Genomic DNA, 22,844 nt, shown 5'->3' with positions numbered 1-22,844 from the left:
CTCGAAGCAACAAAATTTAATTCGAATATTTTTTTTGTAATCGAATATTCGAGTTAATCGATTAATCGTTGCAGCATTAGAAAACTAAGTTGTTACATTTATCATTATTAAATCATCCAGTCGGGCATCTCAATACAATTAGCAATAAGTGCACGACGCAAATTGGTTTTATCTCGGTATCAGATTTTCGGGGTTGGACAATAATGGGATATCAGTTAAAAAGTCATTATCTGAAACATTTCTTTATCAAACACAATTTAGGAATGACTGTCGTACCCTGCGACATCGCGGACATCTGTCTCAGGCTCGTCTTCCAGACATTCATCGCAATCCTTTGTCTCCTTTTCGTCGTCATCTTCATCGTCGTCCAGCAAGACGAAAGCCTTGTCCTCCTTGATGTGTTCCTGTCAAGGGGAAATCATCTCTACCTCCCTTTCAATACCTAAGCTGTAATGCGTCACAGATGACCTTAGGACACTTCGTACCGTGATGCCTTCGTTGGATTTGAGGGCGTGCAGCATGACCCTAGTTATGGGAGTGAGGTGAGGAGTCAGGCAGTCGGGGCTGACTGTGGAAACGGATGAGTACAGGCTGTACCTTACGGAGGACAGGATGCGCGTTACTTTAAAGGTTCATTTGCCGTGAGCCGTACAGTGAAACCCTCAAATGAAAACCTACGTGCAGCGTCTCAGGTCAGGGTCATCTATGGACTCCGAGAGTTTGAGGCCCAGTTGAACACACTCTGCAGCGAGTGGACTAAAGACCTCTTTACCAATGGTTCGGGCCAGAACCGAGAGCGTGTCTGGAATAGAAAGCTTTTCTTAACATTTGGGTGGGAAACCCCTCGTTGCAGCACTCCATTCCGCTTACCTAAAGACTGATTTTGCAGAGATCTCATTTCCTCGGTGGTGGTGGTCAGAAAGCCTCTCAAGCTTTCAATGATCGGGGGGAAGTATGGAACCAGCGACTCTTTGGCAGCGCTAGCTAATGAGTCGAGACATCGTAAATCAGATGCTCAGTTGCACATTGGGATATAGACACATGAAAGCAGTAGTACTCAAATAGTGGGGGGCGGGAGTGAGGGGGGGCGCAAAACGATGAGGGTGGGGGGCTGCATGAGTTTTCACGGAACATACTTTTTTGCCTTAATAGAAAAACATGTACCGCATTGGCCCGAATACAAGACTGTTTTTTGCATTGAAATAACATTGAAAAAGAAGGGGTCGTCTTATATTCGCGGTCTAGACATTATAGACCCTACTCACATGACGTCACAGCCATGCCGCCGCGCCATATTGTCCGTCAACTCGTCACTGTTGATGCATTACCGCTACGTAAATTCCTCCTATTATGGCGTGTTTTTCTGCTCGTTAACGTTAATAATCAAAATGGTGAAGGCGTGTGTGGCGGTCGGTTGCACTAACAGAGAAGATGGACGGAGAGACTTGAAGTTCTACCGGATTCCGAGAGACCCGGAGAGGAGAGTGAGATGGGCTGCTGCAATTCAACGAGAAAACTGGGCTCCAAACGATTACCACAGATTATGTAGTAGTCATTTTATATCTGGTAAGATGCATTTAATATATATTTAGAGGGTTTTGGGCTGACAACCACAATTAAGATCATTGCTAGGCTAATCGCCGACAACATACACTCAGACGTTGTGAATGAACTACCTGAAAATATATAATTATAAGGGGAAAATAAGACAGTTGTCATACAATTAATTTACAATTTCACTATTGAGGTCAAAAGCCAAAAAATAAATTCAACTAGGGACAATCTGGAGTAGTGCTATCGCACTTCATATTTATTACATATTATATATGTATGTAGTGAGAGTGCTATCGCTAAACCATATAAACATTAAAAGCCCTAGCTCCATTGACAAATGGCATGAAATGCATTAGACTTGACAGTAGATGTTAGCAAGAACAAAAGATTTTGAATTGAAAATTTCGTAACTCACCTTTCCGAGCACAAGAAAGATTCCTGCCGAATTTTCGTGGACGAGGGCCTGTTTCACCCAACCAGCAACGAAGTATTTATAAGCCTCCAAGCTCTTAAAGTTTTTCAAACTTTGGTGAGAATAGGCTGATTTTGTGTGGACAAGGTAGTTGTAAATATCAGGGATGTCAGGCAAAGACGGCGAAGACAGCGGGTCGAAAAACATCGATTTCGGCATCAAATATGGATCTGGCAAATGGATAAACTGAAGCTTTTCCACATAACGCCTTTTATGCAACGCATCCATTGAGTTTACAGCGTCAGATAACACCGGGGCTTCTATACCCATTCACGATGCTAGATGGCGCCAGATATCATTGAAGCAATGTTCTGTCATGACTAGGGCTGTTAAAATTATCTCGTTAGCGGGCGGTGATTAATTAATCACGTTAAAATATTTGACGCAATTAACGCACATGCGCCGCTCACACAGACTAAAATGACAGTACAGTGTCATGTCCGCTTGTTACTTGTTTTTTGGTGTTTGGCGCCCTCTGCTGGCGTTTGGGTCCAACTGATTTTATGGGTTAGTACCACGAGTGAGCATGGTGTAATTATTGACATCAACAATGGCGAGCTACTAATTTTTTGATTGAAATATTTACAAATTTTAATAAAATGAAAACATTAAGAGGGGTTTTAATATAAAATTTCTATAACTTGTACTAACATTTATCTTTTAAGAACTACAAGTGTTCTATCCATGGATCGCTTTAACAGAATGTTAATAATGTTAATGCCATCTTGTTGATTTATCGTTATAATAAACAAATACAGTACTTATGTATGATATGTTGAATGTATATATCCGTCTTGTGTCTTATCTTTCCACTCCAACAATAATTTACAGAAAAATATGGCATATTTTATAAATGGTTTGAACTGCGATTAATTACAATTTTTAAGATGTAATTAACTCGATTAAAAATTTTAATCGTTTGACAGCACTAGTCATGACAGATCTCAGCTACTCTTTTTAGTTTAACTAGTATGCATGATTTTATCACAATGTTTTTCCTGATTCAGATTTGTTTCAAGACAACAGTTATACTTCACTTTGATGGTTAATGCAGTTATTGCAATTTTGATGTTATATCACAATAGATTGGTTTATTTACATTTCAAAAACCAGAAGTCATTCATTTACGAATGTAATTGCACTTTAGTTTACTTTACATATTTAAATGTTGAGACATAAAGATTTGAATGAGGCAAAATAACATGCTTTTTCTCTCAAATATATTGTTATAATCATTTGTTTCGGATGTACTGTAATTATTTTCTGTATAAAAATTCATTTGGTGTTCAAAAAGTCTTTTTCAAACTTGAGTCTTGAAAAAGAGGGGGTCGTCTTATAATAAGGGCCGTCTTATATTTGGGCCAATACGGTAATTGCAAATCCACTCAGTGGGTGGCAGTGGCGCTCTCATTTTCAGAGTGTGCACAGTATTTTTGCATTAAACAGGAGCACACAGCAAAGAGTGGGATATACAGTGCTGGCCAAAAGTATTGGCACCCCTGCAATCCTGTCAGATAATGCTCAATTTCTCCCAGAAAATGACTGCAGTTACAAATGCTTTGGTAGAAATATCTTCATTTATTTTGCTTATAATGAAAAAAAAACACAAAAGAGAATGATTTTTTTTTTTTTTTAATCATTATCATTTTACACAAAATTCAAAAAATCGGCCGGACAAAAGTATTGGCACCCTCAGCCTAATACTTGGTAGAAAAATATTTAGACAAAATAACTGCGAACAACCGCTTCCGGTATCCATCAATGAGATTCTTACTATGCTCTGCTGGAATTTTAAACCATTCTTCTTTGGCCAACTGCTCCAGGTCTCTGAGATTTGAAGGGCGCCATTTTCAGATCTCTCCACAGGTGTTCCATTGGATTCAGGTCTGTACTTATTGCTGGCCACTTTAGAAGTGCTTTCTCTCAAACCATTTTCTTAAGTGTGTTTTGGATCATTGTCCTGCCAGAAGACCTCTGAGGGAGACCCAGCTTTCTCACACTGGGCTCTACATTATGCTGCAAAATTTGTTGGTAGTCTTCAGACTTCATAACATTAAGTTTAATTCGTTAGTGGTTTATGGTTATTGTTTGAATTGGGTGTTCGCATTTGGTTTTGGAGCACATAATTGTGACGTAAGTGAATGTGCCCGTTATTGTGTTTTGGCGGTTGTTGCCGAAAAAGTACTAATGGCTGTTGAGAGCGACAAATAAAGGTATAAAATTGCAACGTGCGTTTTATTGGAGATTAACACATAATGCCATGCACACGGTCAAGCAGTCCAGTGCCAGAGGCAGCGAAGCAACCCCAAAACCTCTGCCATGTTTGACTGTGGGGACCGTGTTCTTTTCTTTGTAAGCCTCGTTTTTTTCCTGTAAACTCTATGTTGATGCCTTTTCCCAAAAAGCTCTACTTTTGTCTCGACATTCTTCCAAAACGTTTTTGGCTTTCTCAGTTAAGTTTTGGCAAACTCCAGCCTGGCTTTTTCATGTTTCTGGGTCGGAAGTAGGGTCTTCCTCGGTATCCTACCATAGAGTCCCTTTTCATTCAGACGCCGACGGATGACACTGTTGTACCCTCGGACTGCGGGACAGGTTGAACTTCTTTGGATGTTAGTCGAGGTTCTTTACCCACCATCCGCACAATCTTTCGTTCAAATCTCTCGTCAATTTTTCCGTCCACATCTAGGGAGGTTAGCCACAGTGCCGTGGGCTTTACACTTATTGATAACACTGCGCACTGTAGACAGAGGACCATTCAGGTCTTTGGAAATGGATTTGTAGCCTTGAGACTGCTCATGCTACCTCATAATTTTGCTTCTCAAGTCCTCAGCCAGTTCTTTGGTCGTTCTTTCCTCCATGCTCAATGTGGTGCACACAAGGACACAGGACAGAGGTTGAGTCAACTTTAATCCATTTTAACTGGCTGCACGTGTGATTAAGTTATTGCTACCACCTGTTATGTGCCACATGTGCTGTTAATTACACAAATTAGAGAAGCATCACATGATTTTTCCAAAGGGTGCCAATACTTTTGTCCGGCCCATTTTTGGAGTTTTGTGTAAAATAATAATGTTTTATTTTTTTTCCCATTCTCTTTTGTGTTTTTGCATTGCAAGCAAAATAAATGAAGATATTACTACCAAAGCATTTGTCATTGCAATCATTTTCTGGGAGAAATGAGCATTATCTGACAGAATTGCAGGGGTGCCAATCTTTCTGGCCAGCAGTGTACATGCAAGCATGACAAGTATTGAAACTTGGTTTAGAGGGTCTTACGGAAAGAAAAAAAAAGCAACGCTTACCAATGGCCCCGATGGCAGACACAGTGAGTTCTTTGATTTTCAGGCTGTCAGTGTTGTTGAGGGCAGACAACATGGTGTCCATCAGTGTGGGAAGGTAAGGCTCGATATCCGATCCTGTTTTACATTAAAATATACTTCAAACATGCTTGACATTCAGAGTCCGGTGTAGGCGCACTATCCTATTCCCCTCACTATCCACTCGCGGGGGCCTGCGCTTGTCAGTGACGTTCTTTATTCTCGCTTTATGATTATATAACTTTAACACTTGTTAATAATACGCTCTGTGTGTAGTATCATCCATCGCTTTTCCTTTTTAAATGGGCACTTTTAAGCGAACGCAAGCAGTAACAACGGGAACATTTTTAAACAGGCATTTCACAGGAGAGCATTTCAACTCTTCGGCCAATCATATAGCGAGAGCGAGTGGATAGTGAGGGGAAGAGGATAGTGTACCTACACCGGATTTGTTTAAACCACCAAATCAGATTGAGACTGGAAGCCAACATTTGTTAGCGGTCGCCATATTTGTGCATCTAGTCAATATAGAACTGTGTATCATGCAGACTCATTGGAAACTGCACTCTTTCCCTCAAACTTTATAGCACCTTATCAATTCACAATTCTCTACATTTGACATCACAGAGAAATTTGGTGCGTAAAATTGGAGCCGTCCCCATACTTCTGCACGTGCCCCTAGATAACAGCTTACCCAAGTTCTCCATGAAATTCTCCAGCGCATAAAAGGCTTTTGTGACATGGCCAACCTTGGCCTGGTTCAAGGACGAAAGGTAGCCGAGAAGCAAAGGCATCAATTCTTCGCAATGTTTACTCACTTCGGGCTGAGGGAAGGAGGGAGGGATACGCGCGCAAATCAGAACGTTTCAACGCAGATGTACAGTTGGGAAGTCCTTCGGTGAAGCAGACTTAAAAATAAAACCACACCAAAAAAAGTATACCTGTAAATGTTCCGAGAACTGTCCCAGCGCAAAGAGTGCGGCGATGCGAACCACCTGATCGCTATCCGAAAGGCTTTGGCAAACGGTCTGCAGCACCGATGACAGCATGCTGCAATAACATTGGTTTAAACGCAGATTATGTTTAGTCCGTGATCTCGGACAAAAAAGTATGACGTATTAAAATCTAAGATTACTTGGAGCAGATGTGATCCGCGCATCCTTCAGCCAGCACGGCGAGACACATGAGTCCCCCCTTCCTTTGATAGGGGTCATTACTGGCCAGGCAGGCCTGAGTCAGTGGCATCTATGGTGCATAAAAACATGATCACAAATCCGATGAAATATTTCAGGATTCTTATGATGTGTACAACACAGTGTATGGCATATTTTGAATTGAATGTTGTTGGCTTGCAGCTATTTTTTCAGAAAAATGTACTTGTTTTGTTATTTTTAAATTAAATTTCATTGTGAACTAATTTCTTGGACAAGAGCAAGGACCAGCAACCAGCTGCTCTAGAGTCGCATGCGGCTCCAGCGGTGCCCTAGTGGCTCCCTGGAGCCATATATATATATATATATATATATTAGGGCTGTCAAAATTATCGCGTTAACGGGCGTTAATTTATTTTTTAAATTAATCATGTTAAAATATTTGACGCAATTAACGCATGCAATGACTGACCCGCTGGCATATTGCCTCAAACATTACAATGAGGCCGTTTATGGACATTTAGAGTGAAGAGAATGCCACCGGCCGCTTGGGGGCAGCGCCGTTCCATACTCTTGTTTTGTCTTCTAAACGTGGGAGAATTAGTAGTTGTGAGACGTTTATGCTGGATTCACAATGCAATGCAAATTGCTATTTGTGCTCCACACATATTTCGGTAAGTTTTCTTTCTTTCAGTGGCAATTATGTCTCTCTTGTTTTATTTTGGGTAAGATATGTACAGATACAGTGGGGAGAACAAGTATTTGATACATTGGCAGTGTATCAAATACTTGTTCTCCCCACTGTATATGTTATACAGTAAAGGCGAGTGGACACAGGCGTTCTTTGGGCCGCGCAGTTTATTGGCATAAGCTTCTCCTTCACAACAAACATAAGTATCGTTTAGTAAAAGCACAACAAATATAATATTCCTATCTCTCAAAAAAAAAAAAAAAATGTTCACAAAAAGAAAAGCACTTCAGTCTATAGTAATGAGGCCCTATTCTGACACACAGTTAAACAACAATGCAAAATGAACTGGCATTCTATATCAAAATAGCGATGCAAAATACACGTAAAACTTTTCACTCTTTTTTTTATTATTGTTATTTTTATTTTTATTATTATTATATTAACTCTACTTTTGATTTAAAATTTTACAAATTTTATTAAAACGAAAACATGAAGAGGGGTTTTAATATAAAATTACTATAACTTGTAACTATAACATTTATCGTTTAAGAACTACAAGTCTTTCTTTCCGTGGATCACTTTAACAAAGAATGTTAATGCCATTTGTGGATTTATTGTTACAATAAAACAAATACAGTACTGATGTACAGTATGTTGTATGTATATATTCGTCGTGTGTCTTGTCTTACCAACAATAATTTACATAAAAATATGGCATATTTTAGAGATGCTTTGAATTGCGATTGTGATTAATTACGATTAATTTTAAAGCTGTAATTAACTCGATTAAAAACTTTAATCGTTTGACAGCCCTTATATATATATATATATATATATATATATATCTGGCGGAAAACACTCAGGTGACTTGAAGTTCTGCTCTGAGACCCCCAATTTGGCCAAATTTCAAAATTGTCCGATATGCATGTGTGATATCATTGGAAAGCTTAAGATCTCAATTTTCTTGGTGAAGAAACATTTTGAACAGGAGGGCATTTAAAAAAAAAATTAAACAGCAAAATTAACTGGAGGTGAGAGCATAACTAAAGACGCGATGATTTTAATGAGATTATCACATACTTACCTCTTTTTGATCCAAAAACTCCATGTAGCATGTATCACAAAGTGTCAAGACACAGCTGTGAATGGCCACAGCCGGATTTTGGGGGGATTTTATGGGTGAAACATGGTAATATAACAAGGGTCACGATGCAGATATCGCAGACATCAAGGAGTGCTCGAGATTTCTTTTCCCATATATTTACCCTTTTAAATGTTTTTTTTTTTCCAATTTTTCTTTGTTTGGATCGATTATTTATCACCTAACACATCGGAAAAATGCGACAGTAACAAAAAAAAAATACAATTAAGCGATAGTTATGAGGTAGATATCCGTCACTTTTTTACAGACGCCTTTTTTTTTTATTGTGACGTCATTTGTTAAAAAGTTGACAATATGCAAGTGAATAATTTTTTAAAGTCATTTTTTATTTAAACAAAATATTAGACATCAATGAATGATTCTCAGCTAAAAATGACAGACATTTTGAATAATAAATATAATTAATTACCTTAGTTTTATGGCTGGGTTAAAACAAAAGCGGTTGCGCGACGTCTGTACGCGGGGGTTTCCAGGGTAAAACGGACAAAATAAAAATAGTTCGGGGGCTTAAATGCGCGATGAATCTGCTACGGCAGCATATAGACATATTGTTCAATCAAACAGTTCTTTTTGGCTTAAAATACAGCTATTTTTTTAAAGAGGGGTGCAAGAGCAGAAACTGCTTTTTCAGCCTTGTCTGTGTTTTCCACCATAAAGTATATAAAGATGTATAAAACAAAAGTAATATAGATTGTACCCCCCAGACTAAAAGAATCACTCACCAAATGATGAAAGAGCTTCTCTGGTGGCATATGGAGCGCCATGGTGTCAATCACCTGTACATTAACAAGTACAATACTTCATTAAGTTTTTACTTATATCCACAAGTGCCTCAGCACTTCAAATAGCGGCACAATCAGAGGTGGTTAGGAACACATTACATTTACAATTTTCCGATCCAAAGAAGATAGTGGGGACATGACACTGATATGAGCGTTAATGAATACTATAACAGATGTAATTTAATGTTATCCGGCAAATTATCACACTATTGAATGGATGTAAAAAGTTAGTGACATAGTTTGCGAACATCTGTCGTAAGCATTCAGTAATGCCCATGATAGTTTTAGGTCAAAATTATGACGGTCTTGAGTCTTATAAATTCTTATGAAGTGTTACCTGTTAATACAACTAAATCAACAAATAAACTGCACTGGACTATAAGCCGCAAGATTTAAAATGAAGGAAAAAAGCGGCTTATAGTCCGAAAATTACGGCAACTGGATCAGGTCGGCTCTTTTTCAGCCCTTGACACTCAAGCCACTTGTATGTTCTTCCACATCTTTACCAGTGAATTTGGCACCAGGGACATCATTTTCAGACAGAATTGGTCGGTTTAGCTCAGTAAACATCTCGTTCGTACACTATTTCCATGCATTAAGCATTAGGGAGAAACGCGAGCTGGACCCGCCTAGCCACAATTGCTAACGTCATGAATATTAATGAGCAAAAGTGACGTGTTGCTTGCGGTACGCCATTGCACTTGAGTAAATTTTTTTTGAATGACTACTTTTACTTGATTTTTTTTTTTTTTTAAGTAACACTACTCATACTATAGTCAAATTTTCAGCTACTCTACAGCGATTATTACAGACCTGAGCAGCACAATGTTTAGGGTTATCGTTGTCGGCGCCATCTCCGTCGTCATCTTCATCATCCTCTGGGTCCTGCTCACCGGGTGGAGGAGTTGCAGTCAAGATGGGAAAGATTGCCTGAAGAATTGGGAGTAGCAGCTTCTTCTTCAGCACCGTCTACAGTCGGCATTTGAGAGGGCAATACAAGTTGAATAAAACGGTCTGACTTTTTTCACTGGTATCATCTCGCCGAGGTATGGCCGCACCTTGCTCTTCAATTTAATGAGAAAGGCAATGCAAGAGAGCGCTTTGACACGCAGCGAGTCAGTCAGCTTGGTGTCGCTGCCCACCTAGCCGCAACAACACATTTTCTGGTGTCAGAACATTTTAAGCCGATGTTGACGAATGACTCCGACCTAAGACCTGCCAACCTCCAAGAAGAAGTGAACCATGCTTTCAACGTGAGGCAAAATGATGGACACCTCGCTATCCATTAGCTCATTAAAGACCTCCATTGATTCACTGGCTCGACTCTGAGTGAACAAATAATCAAGTTAAATAAAGTTTGTATCACAATGTTTCCCATGAATATTTAACTTACTTCATCAGCTTTGATCAACTGTTTCAGAGCGGCAATCAGACTCGGGATGATGGACTGCATCGGTCTCTAAAAATAACAAAAACTTTAGTTTTACAAATTCGCAAATGTACCAGTCGCCCATGTGCGAGAGGATACCGTATTTACTGGACTATAATGCACACCTAAAAGCCTTTAATTTCCTCAAAAACAGAAAGTGCGCCTTATAATCCGATGCGATTCATATACGGATCAATATTGGTTGCTCATGGAATGACATTCCATGGACCGCAGCAGCATCTAGTGGATGTGTTATGCAACCCCAACAAATACAGTGGTATGAAAAAGTATCTGAACCTTTTGGAATTTCTCACATTTCTGCAGAAAATCACCATCAAATGTGATCTAATCTTTGTCAAAAACACACAAATGTAAAAACCGTGTCTGCTTTAACTAAAACCACCCAAACATTTATACATTTTCATATTTTAATGAGGACAGTATGCAAACAATGACAGAAGGGGGAAAATAAGTAAACCCTCAGCCTAAGGAGACTTAAATAGCAATTGTAACCAATTCTTACCAAACAATGTAAGTCAGGTGTGTGCACAATCTCTGATGACCAGTGTTGTTAATCTTACAGAAAAAAAGTAATTATAGTTACAAATTACTTCTCCCAAAAAGTAATTGCGTTAGTAACTCAATTACCTGAACGTAAGAGTAATTAGTTACTTGGCAAAGTAATTGGTGATAATTACTTTTTTTTTTTCCCTCAAAAAAAAAAAAAACAACAAAAAAAAACATTGGCCACACTATGTGAAGTTTTTTGTGAAGGTTTTTGGTACAATTGGCCCAAGCCCAATTCTTTACCCTAATTTACCCTGAATCAACTGTTAAAAGTTGTTAAAATTGCTCCCATTATTGCATTAGTTCCCTTCTCTCTACTTTCGACATATGAAAGTTTTAAAACTGTTTCATCATTTAAAGATAGATTCAAGTCAAGAATTTGCCGATTTAGAAGTATTTTAGATTAAAAAAGTTACTTCGGTTCGCTTGGAAGGTTTTCTCCAACAGAGTCGTCCTAAAAAGTCTACTGCTTTAAGATGGCGGCTGTCTACTAACGCATTTAGTGCCATGTCTGTCATTTTGCCTCTAGTTATATCTATATACAGTACATGTGATATCTACCATGTCTACCATATCTACCATAACATGCGGGCGTAGTTTGTTTGTAGGCTATCGGCTACAACGTGTATTATTGGAGCTACCTAGCATCGCGTTTTCTCGGCGTCACAACTTTGCCTCCTCCCCACTCCTGCTTTGCTCTGTCGTCTCGGTGAGTCGGTCTCCCTCAGACTTTTCGAACAATATAGTAACGCATAGTAACGCATGCCTTTCCGTCCCCAGTAATGGTAACGGCGTTACCAAGATGAGAAAAGTAATTAATTAGATTACCCACTACTGAAAAAAATAACGCCGTTAGTAACGCCGTTATATTGTAACGCCGTTATTAACAACACTGCTGATGACTGCCCTACCCACTATAAAACACACACCTGGTAAGAATTGGTCATGGTAAGAACTGTACGAAAGGAAAATAATGTTTAGGTGACAACCCAAACCTGCAGACAAAACCAAGTGTACCCAAAACAAAGGAGGGTAAAACAAAAAAAGAAAGGAAAGAAGTCAAAGCTAATGCATACAGAACTCAACCAGACATCGCACGCACAGATACTCATTTGGCTCTGTAAGTGTACCGACAGTTGACTTTTAATAGTAGTATTATTGTGCCATTCCATAAAGACATGGAACTGGTTAATTGGTCACTGAGTGCCCTGGACAAGATCTTCTCTACAATGCAATCTGAACCTGGACAACGCTCCTGCCCGGGAAAGACTTTCAAGTCTGGATATATGGAGGATAGCTGGGGAAAATGGTGGCCGCTGTGTCTGACCACACTTGAAGTTGAAGACATCGAGGATGTACATCTTTTTGTTGCGCTGCTGGGTGCGATTCTTCTGCACGGGCTTGTAGCCTACTTGATTCGTCGGATCAACATGAAAGTGTTGGAAAGCTAAAAGAGATCAGTGGAATTGGCCACTACTCGGGCCAGCGCTATCACCGGAGTGCACGCCAGCCTCAACAAGGCCTGTGATGACTTATTACAGGTGAAGAATGATCTAGCGGCATCCAACACTGCCACAACCAAAATGGTAATTAAAGCTACTACGGAGCTGCGAAACCTGGAGATTAATGTTCGTCGGAATGCAACGAGAAATGAAAACCGCAATGAGGATTAAATCGACGAAATAGTATGGCGGACATGGCCTGCCATCGGTCCTCAGCTATTCCCTACCTTCTGGATCGAATCAACTGAATGAACTAACCTGTGAATTATGAACTAGTCTACTGGATTTAATCAACATACGAGCACATCGCCACGATCGACAAGGACTATTGGGAGAATTAATAATCGGGGGGGCCTTGTAATCACTACACAATCTGAAATGTCAAAAATGGTTATTCGATAATTTCTGCGTCCTATGGTATACTGGGGGCGGGATTCAATAAGCTTCGGCTTCTCCCGTCTGCCCTTTTCTTTTAGGGGGTCAATTAAATGTAAACACATATGAATGCTGGATGTTTGTCTGGATTTGTCATGCCTGAAAGGAAAACTAAAGAAAAAAAAAAAATCTTTATGAGAAGCATTGTCTTATGCGCATCATGGGTCGGAATGTTTTTTGAATGTGTTGAATGTGATTGTTCTAGTGCTGCAACGATTAATCGATTAACTCGAGTCTTTGATTAGAAAAAAATATTCGAATTAAATTTTGTTGCTTCGAATAGTCGTTTAATTAAAGTGGCGTTCTAATGATTTATTTTGGAAGTGTTTGCATTTCGTTTTATTAAGGTGGATACGCCGTCCTCTGGTCTGCCTCGTTTCACATGGCTCAATCCAACTGCTCCCTGTTAAGACCAATGTAAGTTTTTTTTTTTAAGCTCAAGTTTTTTAATGCATTCCTAAATTAGGTCTTAGATATATTTAGCCGTTTTTTGTGGATATATGTGTCTGAACGATTTGTTAAGAGCATTGTAAAAAAAACATTACCATTTTATAGCATTTAAGCTAGTGGACTTTTGCTATGTAAGTTAGACAATTGTTTTGTTTTTTTGTACATAGGTCCTCATTTATTTATCTATTTTATACCGTTTGAGACTCAGCTCAGGTATTTTAATTTTTCATGTTCCTTATTCGATTACTCAATTATTCGTACTAGTTCATCGATTAATCGACTACTAAAATAATCGATAGCTGCAGCCCTAGATTGTTCACTTATTTTTCCCCCTTGTCATTGTTTGCATAATATCCTCATTAAAATATGAAAACCTACAAATGTTTGGGTGATTTTAGTTTTTTCATCTGTGTGATTTTGACAAAGATAAGACCACATTCATTGAAGTAGCGCGTTATTCTCGTAGCGTAGTTACCATTTCGATTTCCACGGAATGCGCTCAAATCGCAAATTCCTGCGGGGAACTAATATTGGGTCTCACCATGTGTTCGGTGCCAGTATACGGAGTCATGGCGGTAAGGGTGAGGATGCAATAGTACAAGGCTGTCGGGTTGTTGTGGTCCGGAAGCACGGTGGAGAAGAGCTGGAGAAGCTGGTTGTAGTGAGGCTGGAAAGCCTCTGGGTTGGACTCGATCACTTTGTTTAGAAGCAACATTCCAACCTGTGAGGAGGAATGGAAGAGTCGTCGGTCATTTGGCCGTTTGTTGGGACCTTCAGCGCTGAACCTGTCTATCGTGTGGGTTGACACTCTTGGTGGCTTGATTGAGAAGTTGCAGCAGGGCAGGCCAGCTATTGGGGGTCTCATATTTGACCATCATGGCGCACAACTGGGCGAGCGAGTGCTGCACTTGGTGTCTGCGATGCAAAAAAAAACCACGGTAAAGACAGATGTAGGTTTATGATGGCGTATCTTAAGTCCAAGAAGGCTTACTCTGCTTCCTGCATGAACGCCGTCAACACCACCGCCTTGAGGCTGCGTGAACAGAAAACGGCGACATTTTTTTAACCAACTGTTATCCTCAAGTCCACAATCACGTTCTGAGAAAAACACTGGCGGCGACCTTTCTCTATCCGCCGAGTTTATCTTCCTCCACTGTTTCTTCACCCTCAGCCGCAGCATCACTGCAGCCGATTGACGGACCTATTGGACAAAAACATGAATGTCAGCCATCTTAATAATGAAAATAACATCAACTCATATCTATTTTTTCCCATAATTTTGAAGTCTTATGACATACAGTAGTAGTATGAAAAAGTATCTGAACCTTTTGGAATTTCTCCCATTTCTGCATAAAATCAGCATCAAATGTGATCTTTGTCAAAATCACACAGATGAAAAAACAGTGTCTGCTTTAACTAAAAGCACCCAAACATTTATAGGTTTTCATATTTTAATGAGGATAGTATGCAAACAATGACAGAAGGGGTGAAAAATAAGTAAGTGAATCATCACATTCAAATTGTGCCCCCCCCCCCCTTTTGGCAGCAATAACTTCAACCAAACACTTCCTGTAGCTCCAGATCAGTCTGGCACATCCATCAGTACTAATCTTGGCCCATTCTTCTCTACAAAACTGCTGTAGTTCAGTCAGATTCCTGGGATGTCTGGCATGAATCGCTGTCTTTAGGTCATGCCACAGCATCTCAAAGAGGTTCAAGTCTGGACTTTGACTTGGCCACTCCAGAACGTGTATTTTGTTCTTCTGAAACCATTCTGAAGTTGATTGACTTCTGTGTTTTGGATCATTGTCTTGTTGCAGCATCCATCCTCCTTTTAGCTTCAACTGTCTGATAGATGGCCTCAGGTTTTCCTGCAAAAGATCCTTTGAATTCATTCTTCCATTAATGATTGCAACTTGTCCAGGCCGCAAAACAGCCCCTCTTTGGATTGTTCAAGTGCCTTTTTGCAAACATTAAACGGGCAACAAGGTTTTTTTAGACCGCAGTGGCTTCCTCCTTGGAGTCCTCCAATGAATACCATTCTTGCCATAGTTTGACATATGGTTGAGATATTGGACTGTGCCAGTGATTTCTGTAAGTCTTTCGCAGACACTCTAGGGTTCTTTTTGACCTCGCTGAGCATTCTACGCTGATGTCTTGGCGTCATCTTTGGTGGACGGCCACTCCTTGGGAGAGCAGCAACAGTGCCAAACTCTCTCCATTTGTAGACAACTTCTCTGACTGTCGATTGATGAAAATCCAGACTTTTAGAGATGGTTTTGTATCCTTTCCCAGCTTTACATATATCAACAATTGTTGATCGCAGGTCTTCAGACAGCTCTTTTGACCGAGCCATGATGCACATCAGATAATGCTTCTCATCAAGACATTTCTTACCAGGCGTGTGTTTTATAGTGGGCAGGGCAGCTTTAAACCACTCATCAGTGATTGGGCACACACCTGACTTAAAATGTTTGGTAAAAATTGATTTCAATTGCTCTTTAAGTCTCCTTAGGCAGAGGGTTCACTTGCTTATTTTTCCCCCTTCTGTCATTGTTTACATACTATTCTCATTTAAATATGAAAACTAGGGCTGTCAAAATTATCACGTTAACGGGCGGTAATTATTTTTTAAAATTATTCACGTTAAAATATTTGACACGTTTAACGCACATGCCCCGCTCAAACAGATTAAAATGACAGCACAGTGTCATGTACACTTGTTACTTGCGTTTTTTGATGTTTTGTCGCCCTCTGCTGTCGCTTGGGTGCGACTGATTTTATGGGTTTCAGCAACATTGTGTAATCATTGACATCAACAATGGCAAGCTACTAGTTTATTTTTTGATTGAAAGTTTTACAAATTTTATTAAAACGAAACATTAAGAGAGGTTTTAATATAAAATTTCTATAATTTGTACTAACATTTATCTTTGAACAACTACAAGTCTTTCTATCCATGGATCGCATTAACAGAATGCTAATAATGTTAATGCCATCTTGTTGATTTATTGTTATAATAAACAAATACAGTACTTATGTACAGTATGTTGAATATATACAGTGCCTTGCAAAAGTATTCGGCCCCCTTGAATCTTGCAACCTTTCGCCACATTTTAGGCTTCAAACAAAGATATGAAATTTAATTTTTTTGTCAAGAATCAACAACAAGTGGGACACAATCGTGAAGTGGAACATTTATTGGATAATTTAAACTTTTTTAACAAATAAAAAAACTGAAAAGTGGGGCGTGCAATATTATTCGGCCCCTTTACTTTCAGTGCAGCAAACTCACTCCAGAAGTTCAGTGAGGATCTCTGAATGATCCAATGTTATCCTAAATGACCGATGATGATAAATAGAATCCACCTGTGTGAAATCAAGTCTCCGTATAAATGCAACTGCTCTGTGATAGTCTCAGGGTTCTGTTTAAAGTGCAGAGAGCATTATGAAAACCAAGGAACACACCAGGCAGGTCCGAGATACTGTTGTGGAGAAGTTTAAAGCCGGATTTGGATACAAAAAGATTTCCCAAGCTTTAAACAGCTCAAGGAGCACTGTGCAAGCCATCATATTGAAATGGAAGGAGCATCAGACCACTGCAAATCTACCAAGACCCGGCCGTCCTTCCAAACTTTCTTCTCAAACAAGGACAAAACTGATCAGAGATGCAGCCAAGAGGCCCATGATCACTCTGGATGAACTGCAGAGATCTACAGCTGAGGTGGGAGAGTCTGTCCATAGGACAACAATCAGTCGTACACTGCACAAATCTGGCCTTTATGGAAGAGTGGCAAGAAGAAAGCCATTTCTCAAAGATATCCATAAAAAGTCTCGTTTAAAGTTTGCCACAAGCCACCTGGGAGACACACCAAACATGTGGAAGAAGGTGCTCTGGTCAGATGAAACCAAAATTGGAACTTTTTGGCCACAATGCAAAACGATATGTTTGGCGTAAAAGCAACACAGCTCATCACCCTGAACACACCTTCCCCACTGTCAAACATGGTGGTGGCAGCATCATGGTTTGGGCCTGCTTTTCTTCAGCAGGGACAGGGAAGATGGTTAAAATTGACGGGAAGATGGATGCAGCAAAATACAGGAACATTCTGGAAGAAAACCTGTTGGTATCTGCACAAGACCTGAGACTGGGACGGAGATTTATCTTCCAACAGGACAATGATCCAAAACATAAAGCCAAATCTACAATGGAATGGTTCAAAAATAAACGTATCCAGGTGTTAGAATGGCCAAGTCAAAGTCCAGACCTGAATCCAATGGAGAATCTGTGGAAAGAGCTGAAGACTGCTGTTCACAAACACTCTCCATCCAACCTCACTGAGCTCGAGCTGTTTTGCAAGGAAGAATGGGCAAGAATGTCAGTCTCTCAATGTGCAAAACTGATAGAAACATACCCCAAGCGACTTGCAGCTGTAATTGGAGCAAAAGGTGGCGCTAGAAAGTATTAACGCAAGGGGGCCGAATAATATTGCACGCCCCACTTTTCAGTTTTTTATTTGTTAAAAAAGTTTAAATTATCCAATAAATTTTGTTCCACTTCACGATTGTGTCCCACTTGTTGTTGATTCTTGACAAAAAAATTAAAATTTTTTATCTTTATGTTTGAAGCCTGAAATGTGGCGAAAGGTTGCAAGGTTCAAGGGGGCCGAATACATTTGCAAGGCAATGTACATTTATAATTGCTCTTCACCTAAAAATGTATTTGTTTTATCCGATTACTCGATTAATCGATAGAATTTTCAGTCGATTACTAAAATATTCGATAGCTGCAGCCCTCGTGATTTTTACAAAGATCAGATCACATTTGATGGTTGATTTTTTGCAGAAATGTGAGAAATTCCAAAAGGTTCAGATACTTTTCATACCACTGTATAATAGAGTGCCGTTCATGCTAGGAACTGATTTTTCCACTAGATGGATGGGTGATGTTCCATTTCTGTAGATATTTTTCTAGTTAACATTCAATGACTTTTGTGCATTTTCTGGCCTAATATGGTCAAGTATTAAGTGACGTGCTGAGAAAAAAAATACACCGTTGTTTCAAAAAGTGACACTGTAAGCAATTAGTCATCACTTGAGCATTACTGGATAACATTTTCTTGAGTACTTTTACTTGAGTATTAATTATTTTGAAGTAACGCTACGCTAACTTGAGTCAAATTTGTGGCCACGACTTCTAAGGCCATGCAACCTCCGTGGAGGAAGGCCCGGGCCTGGGATTGAAACCTTAGAACCAGTCAGAACTGTAAAGTGGACGTGCTACCCACTCAACCACTGTGCTACCCTATCAGATTTTTATTTATTCAAATTTGACATTCTTGTTAAGACTACCCTGTTTCAAATTACAGACCATTTGAACGAACGGCCATTTCTCAGGTTACAAAAGAAGTCTTAGCAAACATGCATTCACCTACCTGAGGATTTGGAGAGCCACTCATGACAGCACAGAGGGCTGGGATGATGGCTGGGTCTTTGAAAAGCTGCTTCAACTGCATCGTGGCCTTAACGGGGAGCAACGCATGACAATTTAGTATGAGTGGCATATACACTGCTGGCCACAAGTATTGACACCCCTGCAATTCTGTCAGATAATGCTCAATTTATCCCAGAAAATGATTGCAATTACAAATGCTTTGGTAGTAATAGCTTCATTCATTTTGCTTGCAATGAAAAAAACACAAAAGAGAATGGGGAAAAAAAAATAATCATGATCATTTTCCACAAAACAAAAACTGGGCCGGACAAAAATATTGGCACCCAAGACTGGTGATTCCATACTTTTTGCTAGGGGTTGTAGTCCGGTGCGGTTTATCTATGAAGAAATGCCGTTTTAGAGTCACATTCGGTGGGTGGCAGCCTATAGTCAGGTGCGCCTTATAGTGCGAAAATTACGGTATTCAATTTGTTTTACGCCATTTTTTTCCCCACTTTTACTGCCAATTAAAATTGGCTCCAAAAATAATTTATTTGCCCCCCTAACAAAGGGCGTAGGTTTGGTCTCAAAATTGGTAAGGACAATATAACAGCATAACCTGTATGTACACTTTTTGCTGAGGACGAGACATTAATAAGACCAAACAAATTGGGCGAACGGGGGTCCGGGCTACATTTCTCACAGAAATGAACCTAATTAATTGATAGGCTAAATGATCAATGCAGAATAAATCTGTGTTGTCTTATATTAATTTTCATGTGTAACAAAAAATGGAGTCTTCCTTTAGGTAAAACACTACTGCTTTTGTCCACAAGCACAGCCAAACTCAACAAAAAGTGGAAGCTCCTTTGGGTTGTTTTAGGACCACATAAATAAAATAAAAATCAAAACTGGGGAGAAGGGGGTAAGCCTCGGTTCACTACATTTCTCTCAGTTTAATTAACGTTAACAGTAGAAAACACAAACACATTTTATGCTTCACTCTGATCCAGGCCAGACTTTCGGTAGAAACATTTGTGGTGTGTTCCCCACGTCCACAACATTGACGTATTTTTACTAGGGCTGTCAAACGATTAAAATTTTTAATCGAGTTAATCACAGCTTAAAAATTAATTAATGGTAATTAATCACAATTCAAACCATCTATAAAATATGCCATATTTTTCTGTAAATTACTGTTGGAATGGAAATATAAGACACAAGACGGATGTATACATTCAACATACTGTACATAAGTACTGCACTTGTTTATTATAACAATAAATCAACAATATGGCATTAACATTAAAGCGATCCATGGATAGAAAGACTTGTACTTCTTAAAAGATAAATGTAAGTACAAGTTATAGAAATTTTATATTAAAACCCCTCTTAATGTTTTCGTTTTAATAAAATTTGTAAAATTTTCAATCAAAAAATATCGTAGTAGCTCGCCATTATTGATGTCGATAATTACACAATTCTCAAGGTGCTGAAGCCATAAAATCAGTCGCACCCAAGCGCCAGCAGAGGGCGACAAAACTCCAAAAAACACTAGTAACAAGTGCATATGACCCTGTGCTGTCATTTTAATCTGTTTGAGCAGGGCATGTGCGTTAATTGCATCAAATATTTTAACGTGATTAATTTTAAAAATTAATTACCGCCCGTTAACGCCATAATTTTGACAGCCCTGATTTTTACATTACTTACAGTAGCTGCTGCTGACGGGCGATAGAAAAAAAAAATTCTAATGGGGCGGAGAAGGTTGTCGACATGTTGCATTTCTGTCGGGGCTGTGAGTGCGTGTGTGGTGAGTCATCAAATGTGCGTTTGAGGGAAGAAAAAAAAGGGACTGGCACATTCAGCATATGAAAAGGTAAGTATGAACATAATTGAAATAATGCACTAAAAATTGGTTCTATGCTTACAACATATCGGAAGACGATCTAAATTACCTACATAACTAAACTTATTATACAATTCAAATAAGGTTACTTAAAGTTGGTGGGGACATTTTGAGCATTCTGAAAAGTTGCTAGTGTTATGTCCCTACCGTCCCTATGCAAACCTACGTCCTTGCCTCCAACTACTATTTATCTGTATCGGTTGAATTATAAGTAGGGCTGTCAAAAATATCGCGTTAACGGGCGGTAATTAATTTTTTTAATTAATCACGTTAAAATATTTGACGCAATTGACGCACATGCCCCGCTCAAACAGACTAAAATGACAGCACAGTGTAATGTCAGCTTGTTACTTGTTTTGTGGTGTTTGGCGCCTTCTGCTGCCGCTTGGGTCCAACTGATTTTATGGATTAGTACCATGAGTGAGCATGGTGTAATTATTGACATCAACAATGGTGAGCTACTAGTTTTATTTTTTGATTGAAAATTTTACAAATTTTTATAAAACAAAAACATTAAGAGGGGTTTTAATATAAAATTTCTATAACTTGTAGTAACATTTATCTTTTAAGAACTACAAGTCTTTCTATGGATTGCTTTAACAGAATGTTAATGGTAATCTTGTTGATTTAATGTTATAATAAACAAATACAGTACTTATGTACCGTATGTTGAATGTATATATCCATCTTGTGTCTCATCTTTCCATTCCAACAATAATTTACAGAAAAATATTGCGTATTTTACAGATGGTTTGAATTGCGATTAATTACGATTACTTTTTAAGCCGTAATTAACTCGACTAAAAATTTTAATCGTTTGACAGCCCTGGTTATAAGTTATTTTTACTGCTGACATTGTACTTCGGGGTCTTCAAAATGTTTTGCCTCCCCTCCCACAGGTGTCAAACTCCACCTATGGTGGGGAGGTTGTGTAGGGGTCAAGAGACATATCCCTGAAATGAGTTTATAGGACTTGGAATGTCTGGAAATGTATCCAAGTTAACAAATCCCTACGAAGTAAATCGAATATGAAACTCTTGACAACAAACGGCTATGTCACATAGTAGCTTAATTGTGTAAACAATGTCTTACCTGCTGGATAACAGCATTATCAGGCTCTGTCATCCGCAGGAGGATCTGTTCAAGTTCTTCTGTCATTGTCGGGTTTTTGATAGTATTCTAAGAGAGCAAACAAGTCAACACGTTGCAATGCGCGCACACAAGCGAAAACAATAACCGAGTTGGTAAAGCCTTATTAAATCATTGGAATCGATATCTAACCGTCATCAAACCCTTATGTCACATAGTGGCTAATTTATGTTTACAACGTCAGACTTTTGTGTCTTACCTACTGAACAGCAACGCTCTGTCATCCGCCGGGGGATTTGCTGAACTTCTTCTGCCTAGAGTTGTCAGTATTATAAAAAGTAACAGGTCATCTAATATCTCTGCGTTGTCTTCTCTTGCTGGTTGCTAACAGAGATTGCTGGGTCCCCCAGAAACAAGTGACGCCTGTCAAAGGAAAGTCTTAGTATTTATGTCACTTGCTCACACGTTGACTACAACTCCGCTTGTTGGTATGCTTACAAAAATGAAACTGAGTTGCTGTTAGTCTTTCTGACAGGTTAGAAGGGAGAAAGTTGTTTCATTCAGTTGCCTTCTGGCTGTCCCTGCCAACACGTGAATGGCGTTTAAGGGACCGGCGTTTTTACTCCCTTTCTTACACTGACGAAAGCCAACAGCGCCCCTTAAGAACAGGAGGACTACGTGCAGCGACTCTTCTGTCACGGACAGATGGACGGAAAGGACAAAAGCTGCCAAAATTCAAAATAAATAAAAGTGACAATTTAAAGGACAATAAATACAATAATAGTCATTGATTAATAATGAATGTGGAAATAAATACCTAAATAAATCAAAGTGAAAATGTTTTTATATTAGCCTAATTCAAGGGCGTTGGTTTGGTCTCAACATTGTTAGGGACGATAT

The 22,844-nt window shown here is 39.2% G+C and overlaps 1 protein-coding gene across 3 annotated transcripts in view; it reads right to left on the bottom strand.

Moving 5' to 3' along the window:
- The window catches only part of ipo4 (importin 4), a 35,003-nt gene extending 12,422 nt beyond the window's left edge, over positions 1-22,581 (bottom strand). Inside the window, exons 1-21 of one of the 3 annotated variants that reach the window (XM_057824249.1) lie at positions 22,443-22,581; positions 22,204-22,367; positions 21,948-22,034; positions 18,948-19,034; positions 14,634-14,713; positions 14,504-14,545; positions 14,298-14,427; positions 14,054-14,233; positions 10,523-10,588; positions 10,353-10,454; positions 10,188-10,271; positions 9,943-10,098; positions 9,070-9,123; positions 6,479-6,588; positions 6,285-6,393; positions 6,038-6,167; positions 5,329-5,442; positions 871-984; positions 679-802; positions 486-597; positions 277-404 (exon numbers count right to left, since the gene is read on the bottom strand). In XM_057824249.1, the coding sequence (XP_057680232.1) occupies positions 277-404; positions 486-597; positions 679-802; positions 871-984; positions 5,329-5,442; positions 6,038-6,167; positions 6,285-6,393; positions 6,479-6,588; positions 9,070-9,123; positions 9,943-10,098; positions 10,188-10,271; positions 10,353-10,454; positions 10,523-10,588; positions 14,054-14,233; positions 14,298-14,427; positions 14,504-14,545; positions 14,634-14,713; positions 18,948-19,034; positions 21,948-22,013 (1,988 nt within the window). In that variant the 5' untranslated portion in view covers positions 22,014-22,034; positions 22,204-22,367; positions 22,443-22,581. Of the gene's footprint in view, positions 1-276; positions 405-485; positions 598-678; positions 803-870; positions 985-5,328; positions 5,443-6,037; positions 6,168-6,284; positions 6,394-6,478; positions 6,589-9,069; positions 9,124-9,942; positions 10,099-10,187; positions 10,272-10,352; positions 10,455-10,522; positions 10,589-14,053; positions 14,234-14,297; positions 14,428-14,503; positions 14,546-14,633; positions 14,714-18,947; positions 19,035-21,947; positions 22,035-22,203 lie in introns of all 3 variants that reach the window. The other 2 variants (XM_057824250.1, XM_057824247.1) reach the window with 2 other exon arrangements.
- Positions 22,582-22,844: the final 263 nt, after the last annotated feature.

This window comes from Corythoichthys intestinalis, chromosome 20 (assembly GCF_030265065.1).
Source record: "Corythoichthys intestinalis isolate RoL2023-P3 chromosome 20, ASM3026506v1, whole genome shotgun sequence".
NCBI lineage: Eukaryota > Metazoa > Chordata > Actinopteri > Syngnathiformes > Syngnathidae > Corythoichthys > Corythoichthys intestinalis.
This window is presented reverse-complemented; position numbering and strand designations above follow the sequence as displayed.